Source organism: Cibotium barometz, chromosome 65 (assembly GCF_041138505.1).
Source record: "Cibotium barometz isolate CiBa-2024 chromosome 65, ASM4113850v1, whole genome shotgun sequence".
Lineage (NCBI taxonomy): Eukaryota > Viridiplantae > Streptophyta > Polypodiopsida > Cyatheales > Cibotiaceae > Cibotium > Cibotium barometz.
In genome coordinates this window covers 19118224-19132721 of record NC_141110.1, presented here as the reverse complement: position 1 = coordinate 19132721, position 14498 = coordinate 19118224, and the positions used below count along the sequence as shown (strand labels likewise).

Sequence of the window (14498 nt, the reverse complement as noted above, 5' to 3'; positions counted from 1 at the left end):
TATATAATGTATGTGTGTATATACATATGTGTGTGTATTTTTATTTACATTTATAAAAACACATTTACATGTTATATACATATATGTATATAATGTATATATCTATACTATCTATTTTGTGCAAGTTTTTGGAAGGAGAGGGGACACATGGCCATTGGATGAGGGCCAAGTGTTGGGGTAGGGGAAAGAGAGAAAGGGGTGTGATGGGGGTACATACACGCATACACACTCCCTCACACGCTTGCACACACATACACATACATATACATAGATGCATACACACAACATAGCTGCACACTTGCATATGCACATATGCGTACAAGAAAAAACTTCATATCGTAACAATGCAAGGTCACCTACTTGTCTTTAGTTAAGAAGGGACATGTGGACCACGCAAAATATGCTTGCAAGATCTCTAAGACCTCTTAAACCTTTGATGACTTTGCAATGCGAAGAGTAGATCTTTAGCTAGCTACCTAGGGAGGTGAATGGCAAGAGCTTGCAATCCTCTTAGTTCTTCATGAGTTCATAAGATTTATTGTCTAAATGTTTCTTCTACCTTTGAGTAATATTTGTATTTAAGAGTTGTTTTGTATTGCTTGCAGATGCCAATGTCTGAAAGTGTGTCCAAGACCTAGACGATTGCGGCTCTTGGAAGCTTATCTTCTATCAACAATTTTGTGGCTTTGATGAAAAGGAGATCTATTTAGCAAAAGGCACAAATAAGGAGGTGGTGTATGATTTGGTAAATAGGCGAAGCTATTGGAGAGGCCTTTTTTGTGATGCCTTGGTCTCACTTCATTTCATCTAAATATATGAGCTCCTACACTTTATCATCTTTGGGTGACACGAAAGCCCTTGTTGTTCATCTAGCAGCTCATGTACATGATCTTGCTTTTGCTCTTGGTTAGATATTTCTTGTCACTCTTGGTTAGATATTTCTTGTCACTCACTACAATGGTTGATATCAAGGTTTGTATGTTATGGAGAATGGATAGGCCGCTTTCATTTTGTACATATTTGCCCGTTCAAGGCTTCTAGGGTGTGGAGGAAGATTCTTCTAGGTCTTTGGGAAATGGAAAAAGAGATGAAGGTTCAAGCGGTTGATAGGGATAAAAGGGAAAGTGGCATTCATGTGTCAAACCGGAGGAGAGTTCCTTTTTAAGTGATCTTAGGTGTTATATTCATTGTGGAGTTATCCACAATAGACAAACTTTCACTTCCACCACATCTGGAGCACGCAGTTGGAGGCAACCCAAAGCACCAGAGAAGCTAGTGATGTTGGCACGGGCTACTTCACTTGAAATGTTGGTGAGCAAATGCTATTTACAAATGGTCGCTCTAAGCATTGTGATAATAAATTTGGCTGCAAGAAGACTAGACCGCTACTAGAAGTTGACATGTTTGGTTAATTAATCTAAGGTGAGACCTTAGATCAAAAAATCAAAAGGTCTAATCTTAGAATTATTTACCCCCTCCTCAGTTGACATGTTTGGTTAATTAATGTAAGATGAGACCTTAGATCAAAAAATCTTAAGGTCTAACCTTAAGATTATTTGCTCCCCTCTCTCTCTACCTCTGGCTCCCTCTTAGTCCCACCACTTCAACCATGCCCCCCCTCCTCGTGTGCACTTAGTAAATTCCTCCTCCTTTCAAGTGCTAAACTCCTCCTCCTGAGTTGTTAAAGTTTTGCTATGACCCGGTTCTCATGCTATTTTTCTTGCTCACACACACACACACACACACACACACACACAGAGAGAGAGAGAGAGAGAGAGAGAGAGAGAGAGAGAGAGAGAGATTATATAAGGAGGACTAGTCTTGGTGTAGTGGCATGCATTGCACTTGTAAAGATTTCCAAATTTAGCGAGTTACAAATATTTTAGGTTAAATGAGATATTATTATTAAGAATTAGGAAATTAATTTAAAAACTAGCATATTCCTCCTAATTTTATTCAAAACCTTATAAACTAGCATATTCCTCCTAATTTTATTCAAAACCTTATAAATAGCTAATGGGGGGCCCTTAACCTTAGGAAATTATTTTAAAAACTAAGCTTAAATATTCATTGGTGGGGGCTCTATTAGGATATTGTGGTAAACGCTTCCTAACCTCACATTTTGTTACGGTGTTCTTACATACATATAATAATAAATATGTTAGTCTCTTAAAAAAACCTGAAACAATAAAGCAATGCTATAAAGGCATATCTATACATATACATACACTCACAAGTGAAATGTTTAATATTATATATGTTAAGTCTCACAAAAAATGTCAACAGAGTAAAGTAATATTATAATGTTGCTTTACCTAAGGTCTACGCTAAGGTGTACAGCTAGTGGGCTACACCATCGCCACCACTCTACGTATGTTTGTGCTTGAGACTCTACCATGCAAAGATACGATACAAAGAGATGCCTCACCCAAGATCGACTTGCTGTTGTTGTAAGATGTGATGTTTTGATGCTCCGAATTACTCAACAGATGGCACCACTAGTTTGGTAACATGACAGAAATGTGTCCGTGGACATATTTATGTTTATGTCCTCATTATTAACCAACTTTATGGAACTATTTGGAACACGTGGATACCTAAAAGCGAAGGTTTCCTTTTTTCATATCATCAAGTACACAGTGAAGGAAAATTGGGATTTTTTGGGATCACATTGGTTACCTCTAGGATTCTTTTCAATTCCATAAGAATTCATAGGCCAAAGTATAGTCATAACGCAGAGCTGTTTCGGCCATATTTGGATTGAAGGCTTTAATTAGCCAATTTCTCATGGCTTTCCAAAGTTTTTGGATGTGCATTGCTTCACAAACATATCTATGGTGCAATACAATCCATGTTAGGCTCAAAAACAAAATCGAACTCTAAAATTTATGTCTTAATGAAAATTTTAACTTTGAGGATTTTTACAGTTAATCTAATAATCATAGGCTAGGACCAAATCTTATACACTTATCATTTTAGGCACTTTGTTTTAGATAAAAATTTATAAATTTTGAACCATATTCATTACTATAGAATAAGAGACTACTTCACGCATTTTTAAACATCTCATAAGGCTTTAAGTGGAATATCTAGTCATTTTATATAATAATAAACACTATTTTCATATGTTTCTCACTTGATGATCCAAATATAAGTAAGGGTTTATATACGCTTTTTGTTATCAATGCAGTTTTTAAAGTTGAGACCATCACCTTGTTTTCTAACTAAATTGAAATGTTTAAATATGAATTCTTGACTAATTACTTTAGCGGAGACATTGATTTATTAGTATAGCTAAAGTAAATCACCATATAAGCTCACACTATTGTCGTATTGTGGGTGTTAAAGACTCAACAACTAAAAAGAGATTATAAGAAGGAAATTTAATTTATTTAATTATTAATAACGATAAATTTTTATGTCATGAAAAATCTATCTCTCATCGCTTAAATACTATGTAAGGTTTAAAATAAATTTATAATGAGTCGAGATCATTTTGTTCTTGCATATAGGAACCTACTTTGTAATTCGTAACCTGTTTGGATTATAATGTTGGACACACCTCTACTTATGGTGATTTGTCAATTATATTAAAGGTTTTTTTATCACTTTAATAATTTTCTAAGGTTGCCACATTTAGGAAGACATGTCTTAGAAGAGAAGTGCTAAATATTGCTCCCATTCACAAGATATGAATTTTTTGAAAAGACATATTTATGTCCTGTTGAGCTACCAAACTAGTGATACTGCACACTTAAGTGTTCACAGTGGAAGGGTTACACATGCGTAGATAAACTGAAAATGAAAATTTAAAATAAAAGATAAAGCCTTGTTTTACTCACACATATCTGTGCAATATATCCATAAATGTACAAAAATACTAAAACTCAAAAGACTTTTCCACCAATGACATATCTATTACTGGTCATGGGGAACCATCTCTCCTGTAGGAGCTCATAACCACTCAAGCCCCAATCATATTAGCTTTGCAATGGTGTGTGTTAAGGGTCCACAAATCCCTAGATATACCATAGTACTAGTTAGTCCTAGTGAGTTCGGCAATCCTCACCCAAGTACCACAATGGTAACTTGTTTCACTACAGAAGCATGGGATCTACTGCAATCTAGAGATCCCATCACCTACATTGGAATGGGATCTACTACAACACATAGAGCACAATGGGGTCCAATCTATGGATTGACTTTACTAGGGTCCCTTAATATGCATGAAATACCATAACAAAATTACCATACTATATTCGCCTTCATTACAACATCAACGCATAAAAATCCCAACAAAGAAATGCATGATTTTATTCTAGAGCACGAAGAAGTCCTAGACTAATTTATCAAAGAGTCCCAAAAAAGAAATGTATGATTTTATTCTAGTGTCACGAAGGAGTCCTAGACTAATTTATTTAAGAGTCCAATGAACCATTCTCTTCTTTTTTGCCCACAAAATATTGAAAGATTCCTTATTGGTCCGCCTCTTCTTCTTGGCTTTATGATTTTGAAGATACACTCCAAGTGCTTTGACTCCAAGTTCACATTTCTTTAGCCCTAGGGATCTTATGGATAGGTTGAATTATTTTCATTATTATTCCCTTGCCCTTGACGTACCTTTCTCACATGCATGAAGGTCTTGAAAGTGAGTTCCATAGTGTCCACACTTTTTATACACTTGTTAGGCCAAATTTTGCTTGATTTGGTCTCCTTGATCTTTAGGTGATACATGTGAATGTACCTAGAATCGAAATCATCCTTGGTCAATATTGAGGCATCCAACGTTCCCTTCCAAGATGGTCTTGACCTTCAACTCCATAAAGAGAGAGAGAGAGAGAGAGAGAGAGAGAGAGAGAGAGAGAGAGATCATCCTTTCCATGCATAGGCATGGCTTGCATGGGGTGCCATCCTTGCAGGTTACTATGTGTGCCTGTTGGGTCACATGTGCACGCTTGGTTGGTTTTGTGGATGCCTGAGTTAATGGGGCTTGTGCCCTAGCCCTTGATGCAAAAAGGCCAATTGAGGGGCATGGTAACTACTCCAATTCTTTTGTAGTAAAGGACTCCACGAAAATTATGTAGAGTCTCCCCTCATCATCAACCAAAAATAATGTGCCCTCATCATCAACAACTAGGAGTTCCACATCTTATTCAAACTTATTTAACAGAGGCGGGCATGTTTTCCTTGGAAATTTTTTATTTGAGATTCTTTTACATAACTGCGCGGTCGTATTACTTTACTATTCTCGATACTCCTGACTGGGTCCCCACTAGTTGCTTTTGTAATTGTGAAAAAGTAGATGGATGAAAGAAAGAATAGAGTTGAATAAATAATTATTTATTTATTAACAAAATGCTGCACATGTTGCAGGATTGCGGTCATTCGATTGCCAAAGTTCACCCAATACTATGCCGCTGCTGTGCAAAGAGTGTGTATCATGTTGCCAATAGTTAACAAAGGTACCTCTCTGGAATTTCCCTTTAAATAATATATTTTCTAGACTACAAAATATGTGTCATATATTTAATCATCAATAAGATCATTTGCGTTTTCTCATTCATAAATTGATCTCCATATACGATTGTTTATTCTCATCCTATGTGATTTGAGAAAGTTTTTTGATCAATGACAACAAATCGTCTCCATGGCTACCTCAGGCCTCTGCCTTCATGTGAATCTGGGGCACCCAAATAATGGGCACCCTCAACTGCAACAGAAGCTAGCTCACCCTATTAAACATTCCAAACTCCTGTACCCTTTGTTCCCTCAGAAAGTGATCAAGATTATCAATTGTACTCATAGAAAGAGCAGGGTTCACAGTATGGGAGATTGTGCATTTTCCTTACATGTCGTCGAGGCAAGCATATCTAGCAGCAAACACTATGAGAAGGAAGATGGTATAGTGATCGTCGATCATGGCTCCCGGCGAGTGCAATCCAACCTGATGCTACGTATGCAGCTTCTACACCACATTCAATATTTTTGCTACAAGACTTAACATTATTTTCAAGGCTGTAAGTGGTTGTGCTCTCCTGTCTGACGACAGATGACTTTGTTGAGATGTTCAAGCAGAAGACTGGGCATATGAATGTGGAGCCAGCCCATATGGTTAAGTGTTAATCACCCCTGATTTGTTCATGATCCTTTCTTTTAGTATAATGTTTATATATGGTATTCTTATTATAGTAACTTCCATTTTCTTTTGCGGTGTTGTAGGAGCTAGCAAGTCCCACTATCAAGGAGGCCTTTGATAAATGTGTTCGCCAAGGGGCTAGCAGAGTTGTCATCACCCCCTATTTTCTTTCTCCTGGTCGACATTGGGATAAGGTACACTTATAATAATATCACATTATAGGTCAAGTATTGTGCAGCCTGGTTTTTTAATTGGCTTCGTGCATGATATCAGCTTTGGTCATGCTATAACATAATAGGTCCCATGGAAGTGACTGATCTTTTGCTTTAATGACTGCCAACAGGATATCCCGGCTTTGGCAGCTGAAGCAGCAGAGTGGCACCCAAATATATCATACATTGTGACGGCGCCCATTGGTTTGCATGCCCTTATGGTGGTAGGACAATCAACTGTCAAGGCCTGTTCATTCTTTGTTCTTAAAATTGGTTTAAGAAGATCAGCTTTGTCTAGCACTAGAATGGGTGTGTCCACCACTTTAACAAGCTCATAAAATAAAGATTGTTTTAAGGTTTGGGATCAACCTGATTTTGTGTTTTTTCTGCCAGCCAGTTTATGCTGAATCTTTCCATGTAGGTCTCCTGGGCATGTTACCTGTCTGCATAATCTCATTGAAGGCCAACCTTAGGTCATCAGCTCTCAGTACAGCTGAAAAAGGTCATCATTGCTGGGGCTCTTCCATCTTTGAAGAACTTGAAGTTCAGTAGTGACAACCTTGATTTAGAAAGGGGCCTCCAAAGAAGCTCGGAATGAGTGAGGGACCACTGAGCAGGTGTCCAGCCAGACCTGCTGTTGGGCACGTTCTCTCATCCCCTTGTCTGGATCTGCCGTGAGGAGGGTCCTAGAGAAGTTTTGGCGACCTCATAGATTATGAGGGGCTCAGACACCACTCCTCTTTTAGGTCTCAAAGCTGATGCCATCCTGTCTATGTTGAGGTCTGGCTGAGGCTAAAAAATTAAAATCATTCTTTCCAATGCATTTATTTTAAAATGAAGCCACCTGTACTTAATGCTCTTAAGGGTGGTACGGGTGGTTTGCATGTGGGAGCCAATCCAAGCACTGTTGGGGTGTGTTCTTGTAAACATAGTGTCACATGCGGAAGCTCTGGGAGTCTTCTTTCAGCCCTAAACACCTTTCCTGGAACAACCTCATGCAAAAAGCAAGCAAGAGAGAGAGAGTTTCAGTATATTCATAATGTACAAAAAGGTAGTACAAGTCTTGGTAGGCTGCTCTTGAAAAGGATTCTTGACTCCTAGAAGTCCTAGTCTACTGACTCAGCCCTATAGGACGGTATGACTACAAAGAGCTCAGCTTGTTGCTATTTATAGGCCCTTGAAGCACATCTGGACTGGCTGACCTGCTGTCAGTCAGGTCCCTGGACAAACACCCTCACTTGCTGCAGCCGACACAGAAAATCCTTATTAAATTATGGCGGGCAGCCTCCTGGTCTTTTCCAGTGTCTTCCCTGCCCATGCTTAACTGCTGTAGCTCCAAAATCTGGCCTTAAAACTTGTCTTTATCTGTTGCCTCTTCAGCAAATAACCCTGGGAATAGCATGTACATGTCATGCATTTAACTCTATTCTTGATCCATTGACATGTCACATTACGCAGAAAACTGAATGAAGACGTGCAAAAAATAGAGAGAGAGGGGGAGAGGAGAGGACACAGTATTGGGTCCCAAATACCTCTGTAGGGCCCCCACCACGAATGGTGTATTTGCTTTATTGGAATGATGTAAATCTGAAAAGAAAATATAGAAAACTTGACCTTTCTTGGCTGAGATAACTCTGCCCTTGACCTGCAGTCCTTCACCCCTTTGCGTTAGCAAGCCCTTGGCTGTCCTGGCCCTTTGGTTGCTCGAGCACTTGGTGAATTATGAGATAACTCAATGGATTATGGGCTCACCTATTTATACTACCTATAAACAGCAGTCGGCCAGCATTATTCTAGGCGGCCAGTTCTAATTCTGTCCCACAACTGAATTATAGCATTAAATGCTAGAAAAATCCAGTAAAAAGGTGCGCTTTTCTTCATGGCTGGCTAGGCATCAGGTGCATTAATACCAAGGGGCTGGACATTGTTTTGCAAGCAGTTTGGGGACTGGGCAGCCTGTATGGGCTGCCCCATACTTGCCCTACAGCCATACAAAGGCTGCATATCCTGTATGTTTTCCCCTAGCCTACCCCTAGGGCTGTCCTACAGCCCCTCCATGGCTGGTGGGTTCAGCCAGGGCCTTCCTGGCCCTCATGGGGATGGTTTCACACTATCCCCATGCCCACACAAAGACTTGGGGTAGCCCTACGGGCTGGCCCCTTTTCCTAAAAGCAAACCCTAACTACCTACACAATGATCTGGCATCTAGTACCATATCAGATACATAGAATCACTGTCATCATTCCAGAGGGAGACTCACAGCGCGGACTGGCACTGTTTCATGTGCAGGACAGTGCACACTTGGCCTTGGACTCATGTGCAGGACAATGCACACCTGACCTCGGATGACTGGGATGGATCTCTGGTTGACTCGTCCCGGACTGGGCTCACATGGGACCGGTTTACCATCCCAGCTCCTGCACCTTCTGTATAGATATGTCTACATGGCATCCAAGTGCGGGATGCACGTGACATCCCCTTCTGCTTAACTTGACGGAAGCTGCATAGCCTTCAAATAATCCGTCAATAACGCCGGAAAGTCTTCGAAAAACTCTTTGTCAAGCCATACCACTTCATGGGTCCCTCAGTCCTGAAACTTCGTGAGGAACTGTCTTTGCCTTCGGCCGGAGCCATGCTTGAAACGGTGCAGAAGGATCTGTCTTGGAACCATAACTTCTGCTTCATCAACAATATCTGGTTCCGCCTCGTCTTTAACTTCTGAAGGGATTGGACCTGCATATGGCTTTAACCAACTGACGTGAAACACATCGTGCATAGTCCAACTCGGAGGTAGCTTTAACTGCATAGACACCTCGTTAATCTTCTTCTGGATGGGAAAAGGTCCAAAGCTCCTGAAAGACAACTTTGGGCATCGCTTGCCCACCTGTTTCAACCTTTGCTTCATAATCCAAAGATAAACCCAATCTCCTTCCGAAAACTTCATATCCCTTCGGTCTTTATTGGCCTGTCGAGTGTAAGTCTCTTGCACTTTAGTCAATCTGTCTTTTACTGACTCTAAAATCTCCTGGTAAGACTCCGTCACTCTGTTCACTTTGGGTACTAAAGACGAGGTCCTGGTCAACAACAACTGGAAAGGTCTTTCAAACGCTGCCTCATATGGAGTCTTGCCAATAGCTGAAGAAAACGAATCATTCAAAACAGCTTGAACTAAAGGCAAATAAGATTCCCACTTTTCTTGCTGATCGTGGACATAACACTTCAGCACATCAAAGGCCAACTAGTTGTATATCTCTGTCTGGCCGTCTGTCTTTGGGTGGAATGCATTGGAAAAATTCAATTTAGTACCAAAGTTACATTGCCCTCCAAAAATGACTTGTAAACTTGGCATCGCGGTCTGACACTATGGTCCTAGGAATCCCGCCAATCGGGTACCAATGCTGAATGAACAATTGGGCAACATCCTCGGCAGTCACATTGGCCCTGCAAGGAACAAATTTGCTAAATCTATCAACAATAGTTAAGCACTGCGTATTACGCTTACTCGGACTGGGAGGCAGATTCGTGACAAAGTCCATTGAAATATCTTGGAAAGGATCCTCAGGAATTGGCAAGGGCTGTAACAACCCTATCTTCTTTCCACAAGGAGCTTTCACCTTTTGACAAATATCAGAGCGTTGTACAGATGTCAACACATCTTGCCTCATCTTTGGCCAATAATATTGCCGTTCCAATTTCTCCAGAGTTGAATTCATGCCCCTATGACCACCAGTAATAGCGTCATGGGCGTCATCGAGAAGAGCTGCCCTGAACGACTTCATGACACACATTCGGCCTTTGTAGAAAAGCCAACCATCGCGTATCAGAAAGTGGCATGGTCCTGTGGCATCCAATGCCTGTTCCCACTGTGTACCGAATTCCTCGGAATTCGTGTACGTGTGCTTCATGTCATCTAGTCCTGTACCAACAAGGTCGAGTCTAGTGGTCTGAATCAAAATCACTTGTCCCTTCCTGCTCAAAGCATCAGCCACTGGATTGGCCTTTCCTGGAAGGTACTCAATCATACCACCGAACTGCTGGAATATCTGGCTCTAGCGGTGTTGTCGATCACTCTACCATGCACTTGGCATTGTCTGAATCCAGCGTAATGCCTGATGGTTTGTGCGAACCTCAAAGTCACGGCCATAAAGAAAATGTTTCCAATGTTTCAAGGCCTGTATAACTGCTAGGAGTTCACGATCATAGATTGAGTACTGTTTCTCTGCGGGCAGTAACTTACGAGACATGTAAGCTACTAGATGACCATTCTGTTGTAACACACCGCCAATTGCAATGTTACTCGCATCGGTGATCAGCTGAAATGGCTCGTCCCACAAGGCAAGTGCTAAACAAGGCGCTTCTAGCCACCTTGAGGTTCTTGAATGTCTTCAACGCTTGTGGAGTCATTCGAATCCGTTGCCTTCTTGTCTTCACACCCTTTAGCAGATCGGTGAGATCTACTGAGAGGTTAGAAAACTTGTCTATGTGGGTGGAGTATGCCTGGCATATACCCACAAAGGATCTGATGTTATATGCTGTCTGAGGTACTTCCCAATTGACAATCTCGGTCACTTTAGCCGGATCAAGTCGAATGCCTTCGGCACTAATTATGTATCCCAAGTAATGCACTTGGAACAGATAAAATTCCGACTTCTTTTCATTGACATAGAGCTCGTTGCTTTCGAGCAACTTAAGGACCTTCTCCACATCAATGTCATGCTACTCAACCGTAGCTGAAAATACCAGTATGTCGTCCAGAAATATGAACATACACTTTCCAATCAAATCTCGGAAAACACGCATCATCATGCGGTTAAATGTAGTTGGGGCGTTCGTCAAGCCAAATGGCATGACCACAAATTCATAGTGGGTCCGTTCCGTACGGAAGGCTGTCTTGGGGATGTCCCCCTCCACAATCCTCACCTGGTGGTACCCACTCTTTAAATCAAGTTTCGAGAACACCTTTGCTCCATTCAGTCTCTCAAGAATATAATCTATTCAAGGAATTGGGAATCTACTCTTGATAGTCAGCTTATTGAGTGCACGATAATCGACACAATCGAGAAGACCCATCTTTCTTCTTGACAAATAAGATCGGTGCTGCAAATGGTGACACGCTAGGGCAGATGAAGCAAGATTGCAACAATTCTTAGAGTTGGCGGTCCAACTGTGATTCCATTGCCTTGGAAAGGCGATACGGGAACTTGCTCGGGGGTTCCGAGCTTGGGAGGAGGTCAATCTTGTGGTCCTCCGGTCTGGATGGGGGGAGCTGGGGAGGGAGGCTGTCTCAAAGAAAAATCTTCTGGAACTTTTCATGGAGAGCCGAGTACTGCTCGGAAGCACTGGCCACCATCTGGGCTGTTTGGATGTATATCATCGCACAACTGCGCATTTCCTGACTTGCTTGCTTAGCCTGCAAGTGGCTTATGAGCGGAAAGTTCGGAATTCCTGGCTCACACTTAATGGTCACTTGGGCGTTTGACACATTTCGATTGATCTGGAACGTTGCTTGTGCCACTTGACATCAGGAAGAAACTTGTGAAACCACTGAATACCCAAAATTATGTCCCCTCCTACAAGAGGGGAAACCATAAAATCACGCACAAGCTCTATGCCCTGAATAACTAACTTAGCACCTAGAGCTTCATACTTGACGCTCGTTGTCATGCCTGTGCTAAAACCCTCAACTTGTTTGTCCACCAAAGTCAGGACGAAACAAGCACGCCTAGCGGCCTGTTCCGTGACCACATCCTCCGTGCTGCCGTTGTCAAACAAGACAACGACTCTCTGGCCATCTATGTAGCCAAAGGACTTGAGCAATTCGTTGCGCTCATACTCCTGGTCATGGGCGCCCTTTTGCTTATCTTCGAGCTCCCAGCTAATAATTGCTCCAACTGAAGCACCGGGATTTGAAGAACTAGGGCCAGCCGTTGGGGTCTATGTGGGAGCTGAGCTCACCACGAAAGCTGTGGAGGCAGCGGCGGGGGGCTTTGGAGGCTTCTTAGGACACTCCCGAGAAGTATGTCCTTTTGTATGACAAAAGAAACATCTACCCTCCTCCTTGTACTGAGAAAGCTGCTCAGCACTCAACTTGCCACCCGTCTTGCGTGCCTCCGCTTTCTGGTCTAGAGTAAGCTTAGACGCACTGTTCGAGTTCTTGGAGCCAGAGGCTCCCAAGCTCTGTCCTGGGGAAGACCCCGTCTGGTTCTGGCCTTTTCCCCTCGAGGCAGTAGCCTTGGGAGTAGCCGGTTGGGAAGTCTTGGGCTTGCCACCATTATGCTTCATTTTTGCACTCTGCGCAAGCGAGAGTGCGTCTTCAAAGGTGGCTGGCCTAAACATACGCAGCTCCCATTGGATTTGCGTGTCAAGGCCATACAAAAATTGCCCTTTCTTGTCTGAATCAGATAAGCCTAATTGCAAACATAAAGTCGAAATTCTATTGGCAAATTGAAGGACTGGTTGCGCGTTCTGACGTGCTCCCCTGAACTCGTCTTTGAGTCGCTCAAGGTAGTGGGGCAGTAGAAACCACTGCTTAAGGTCGCGGACGAACTTGTCCCACACATAAGCTGCCATACCTAATATGGTGTGGGCATGAGTCCACTGAGTCCACCAAGGAATGGCCTCACCTGCGAAGTACCAACAAGCTAAGATCACTCTGTCAGTATCTGTCTTTCTAACTGCGGCAAAGTAAGCTTCAAATTGATGCAACCATGAATAAAGAGTTGTGGGGTCGAGCTTACCATTATACTTACTGAAGTTCATTTTCTTCGGAAAATGATTCGAGGGCGCCGCCGGTGTCAATATGGCGTCCAAAGTTGCTAGGTAACGTTCGTGTTCCACGCGTCGCATGGCTTCGTCTTCACGTTGTCGGATCTCCAATGCACACATTTGCAACTCAAGCAAAGAGCTCAGTTGTGGTCGTGACCCTGCGAGAGGGTCCTCGTGTTGAGGATCTAGAATCTAGGATACGGAAGGAGAGGGAGGAGGAGATGGAAAACGCGACGCTGGAGAACGGGTACGCTCATCCAGAGCCAAGATTTGCCCTTCTGCTCTTCCAACTTGGTTGTCTGGTTCGCATCATCTGCTGGAACATATCTATAACACTCAAGCCTGGTGCCCTAGCTGGGCTGCCCGGTGCACTCTGGTCCCAAGGTTGTTGGTCTCTCTCGTCGTCGAAGCTCGCCATAGCTGGAAAGCGCACTTCCTTTCCGGAGCGCAATCTGACCATCCACTATGTGTGTAGGAGACGTCCGGAGGCTGAAAACCAACCGTCCTTCGAGGGACAGGAGTCACTCCGAAAAGGGGTAGTCCACCAGCGTCTGAAAACCAACCACACGAGTGAGAAAAAATTCTGGTTTCTTTGCTGAATCTTTGCACTTGAAGTAGGCTCTGATACCATTGTAACATGCGGAACCTTCGGGGGAGATCGGTAACTTCAATGCTCAGAAATCAGCACACTTATCGCGACGGAATTAACGCACAAAACTGAATGAAGACGTGCAGAAAATAGAGAGAGAGAGGGGGAGAGGAGAGGACACAGTATTGGGTCCCAAATACCCCTGTAGGGCCCCAACCACGAATGGTGTATTTGCTTTATTAGAATGATGTAAATCTGAAAAGAAAATACAGAAAACTTGACCTTTCTTGGCTGAGATAACTCTGCCCTTGACCTGCAGTTCTTCACCCCTTTGCGTTAGCAAGCCCTTGGCTGTCCTGGCCCTGTGGTTGCTTGAGCACTTGGTGAATTATGAGATAACTCAATGGATTATGGGCTCACCTATTTATACTACCTATAAACAGCAGTCGGCCAGCATTATTCCAGGCGGCCAGTTCTAATTCTGTCCCACGACTGAATTATAGCCTTAAATGCTAGAAAAATCCAGTAAAAAGCTGCGCTTTTCTTCATGGCTGATTGGGCATCAGGCGCATGAATACCAAGGGGCTGGACACTGTTTTGCAAGCAGTTTGGGGACTGGGCAGCCTGTATGGGCTGTCCCATACTTGCCCTACAGCCATACAAAGGCTGCATATCCTGTATGTTTTCCCCTAGCTTGCCCCTTGGGCTGTCCTACAGCCCCTCCATGGCTGGTGGGTTCAGCCAAGGCCTTCCTAGCCCTCATGGGGGTGCTTTCACACTATCCCCATGCCCACAC

The 14498-nt window shown here is 42.8% G+C and overlaps 1 protein-coding gene across 2 annotated transcripts in view; it reads left to right on the top strand.

The window, feature by feature from the left end:
* The first annotated feature begins 5320 nt into the window (after positions 1-5320).
* Positions 5321-14498, top strand: part of SIRB (sirohydrochlorin ferrochelatase B) — a 46123-nt gene continuing 36945 nt past the window's right edge. Inside the window, exons 1-5 of one of the 2 annotated variants that reach the window (XM_086797299.1) lie at positions 5321-5462; positions 5661-5954; positions 6050-6111; positions 6220-6330; positions 6480-6572. In XM_086797299.1, coding sequence (XP_086653425.1) covers positions 5441-5462; positions 5661-5954; positions 6050-6111; positions 6220-6330; positions 6480-6572 — 582 coding nt within the window. In that variant the 5' untranslated portion in view covers positions 5321-5440. The remainder of the gene's footprint in view (positions 5463-5660; positions 5955-6049; positions 6112-6219; positions 6331-6479; positions 6573-14498) is intronic. The other variant, XM_086797298.1, reaches the window with a different exon arrangement.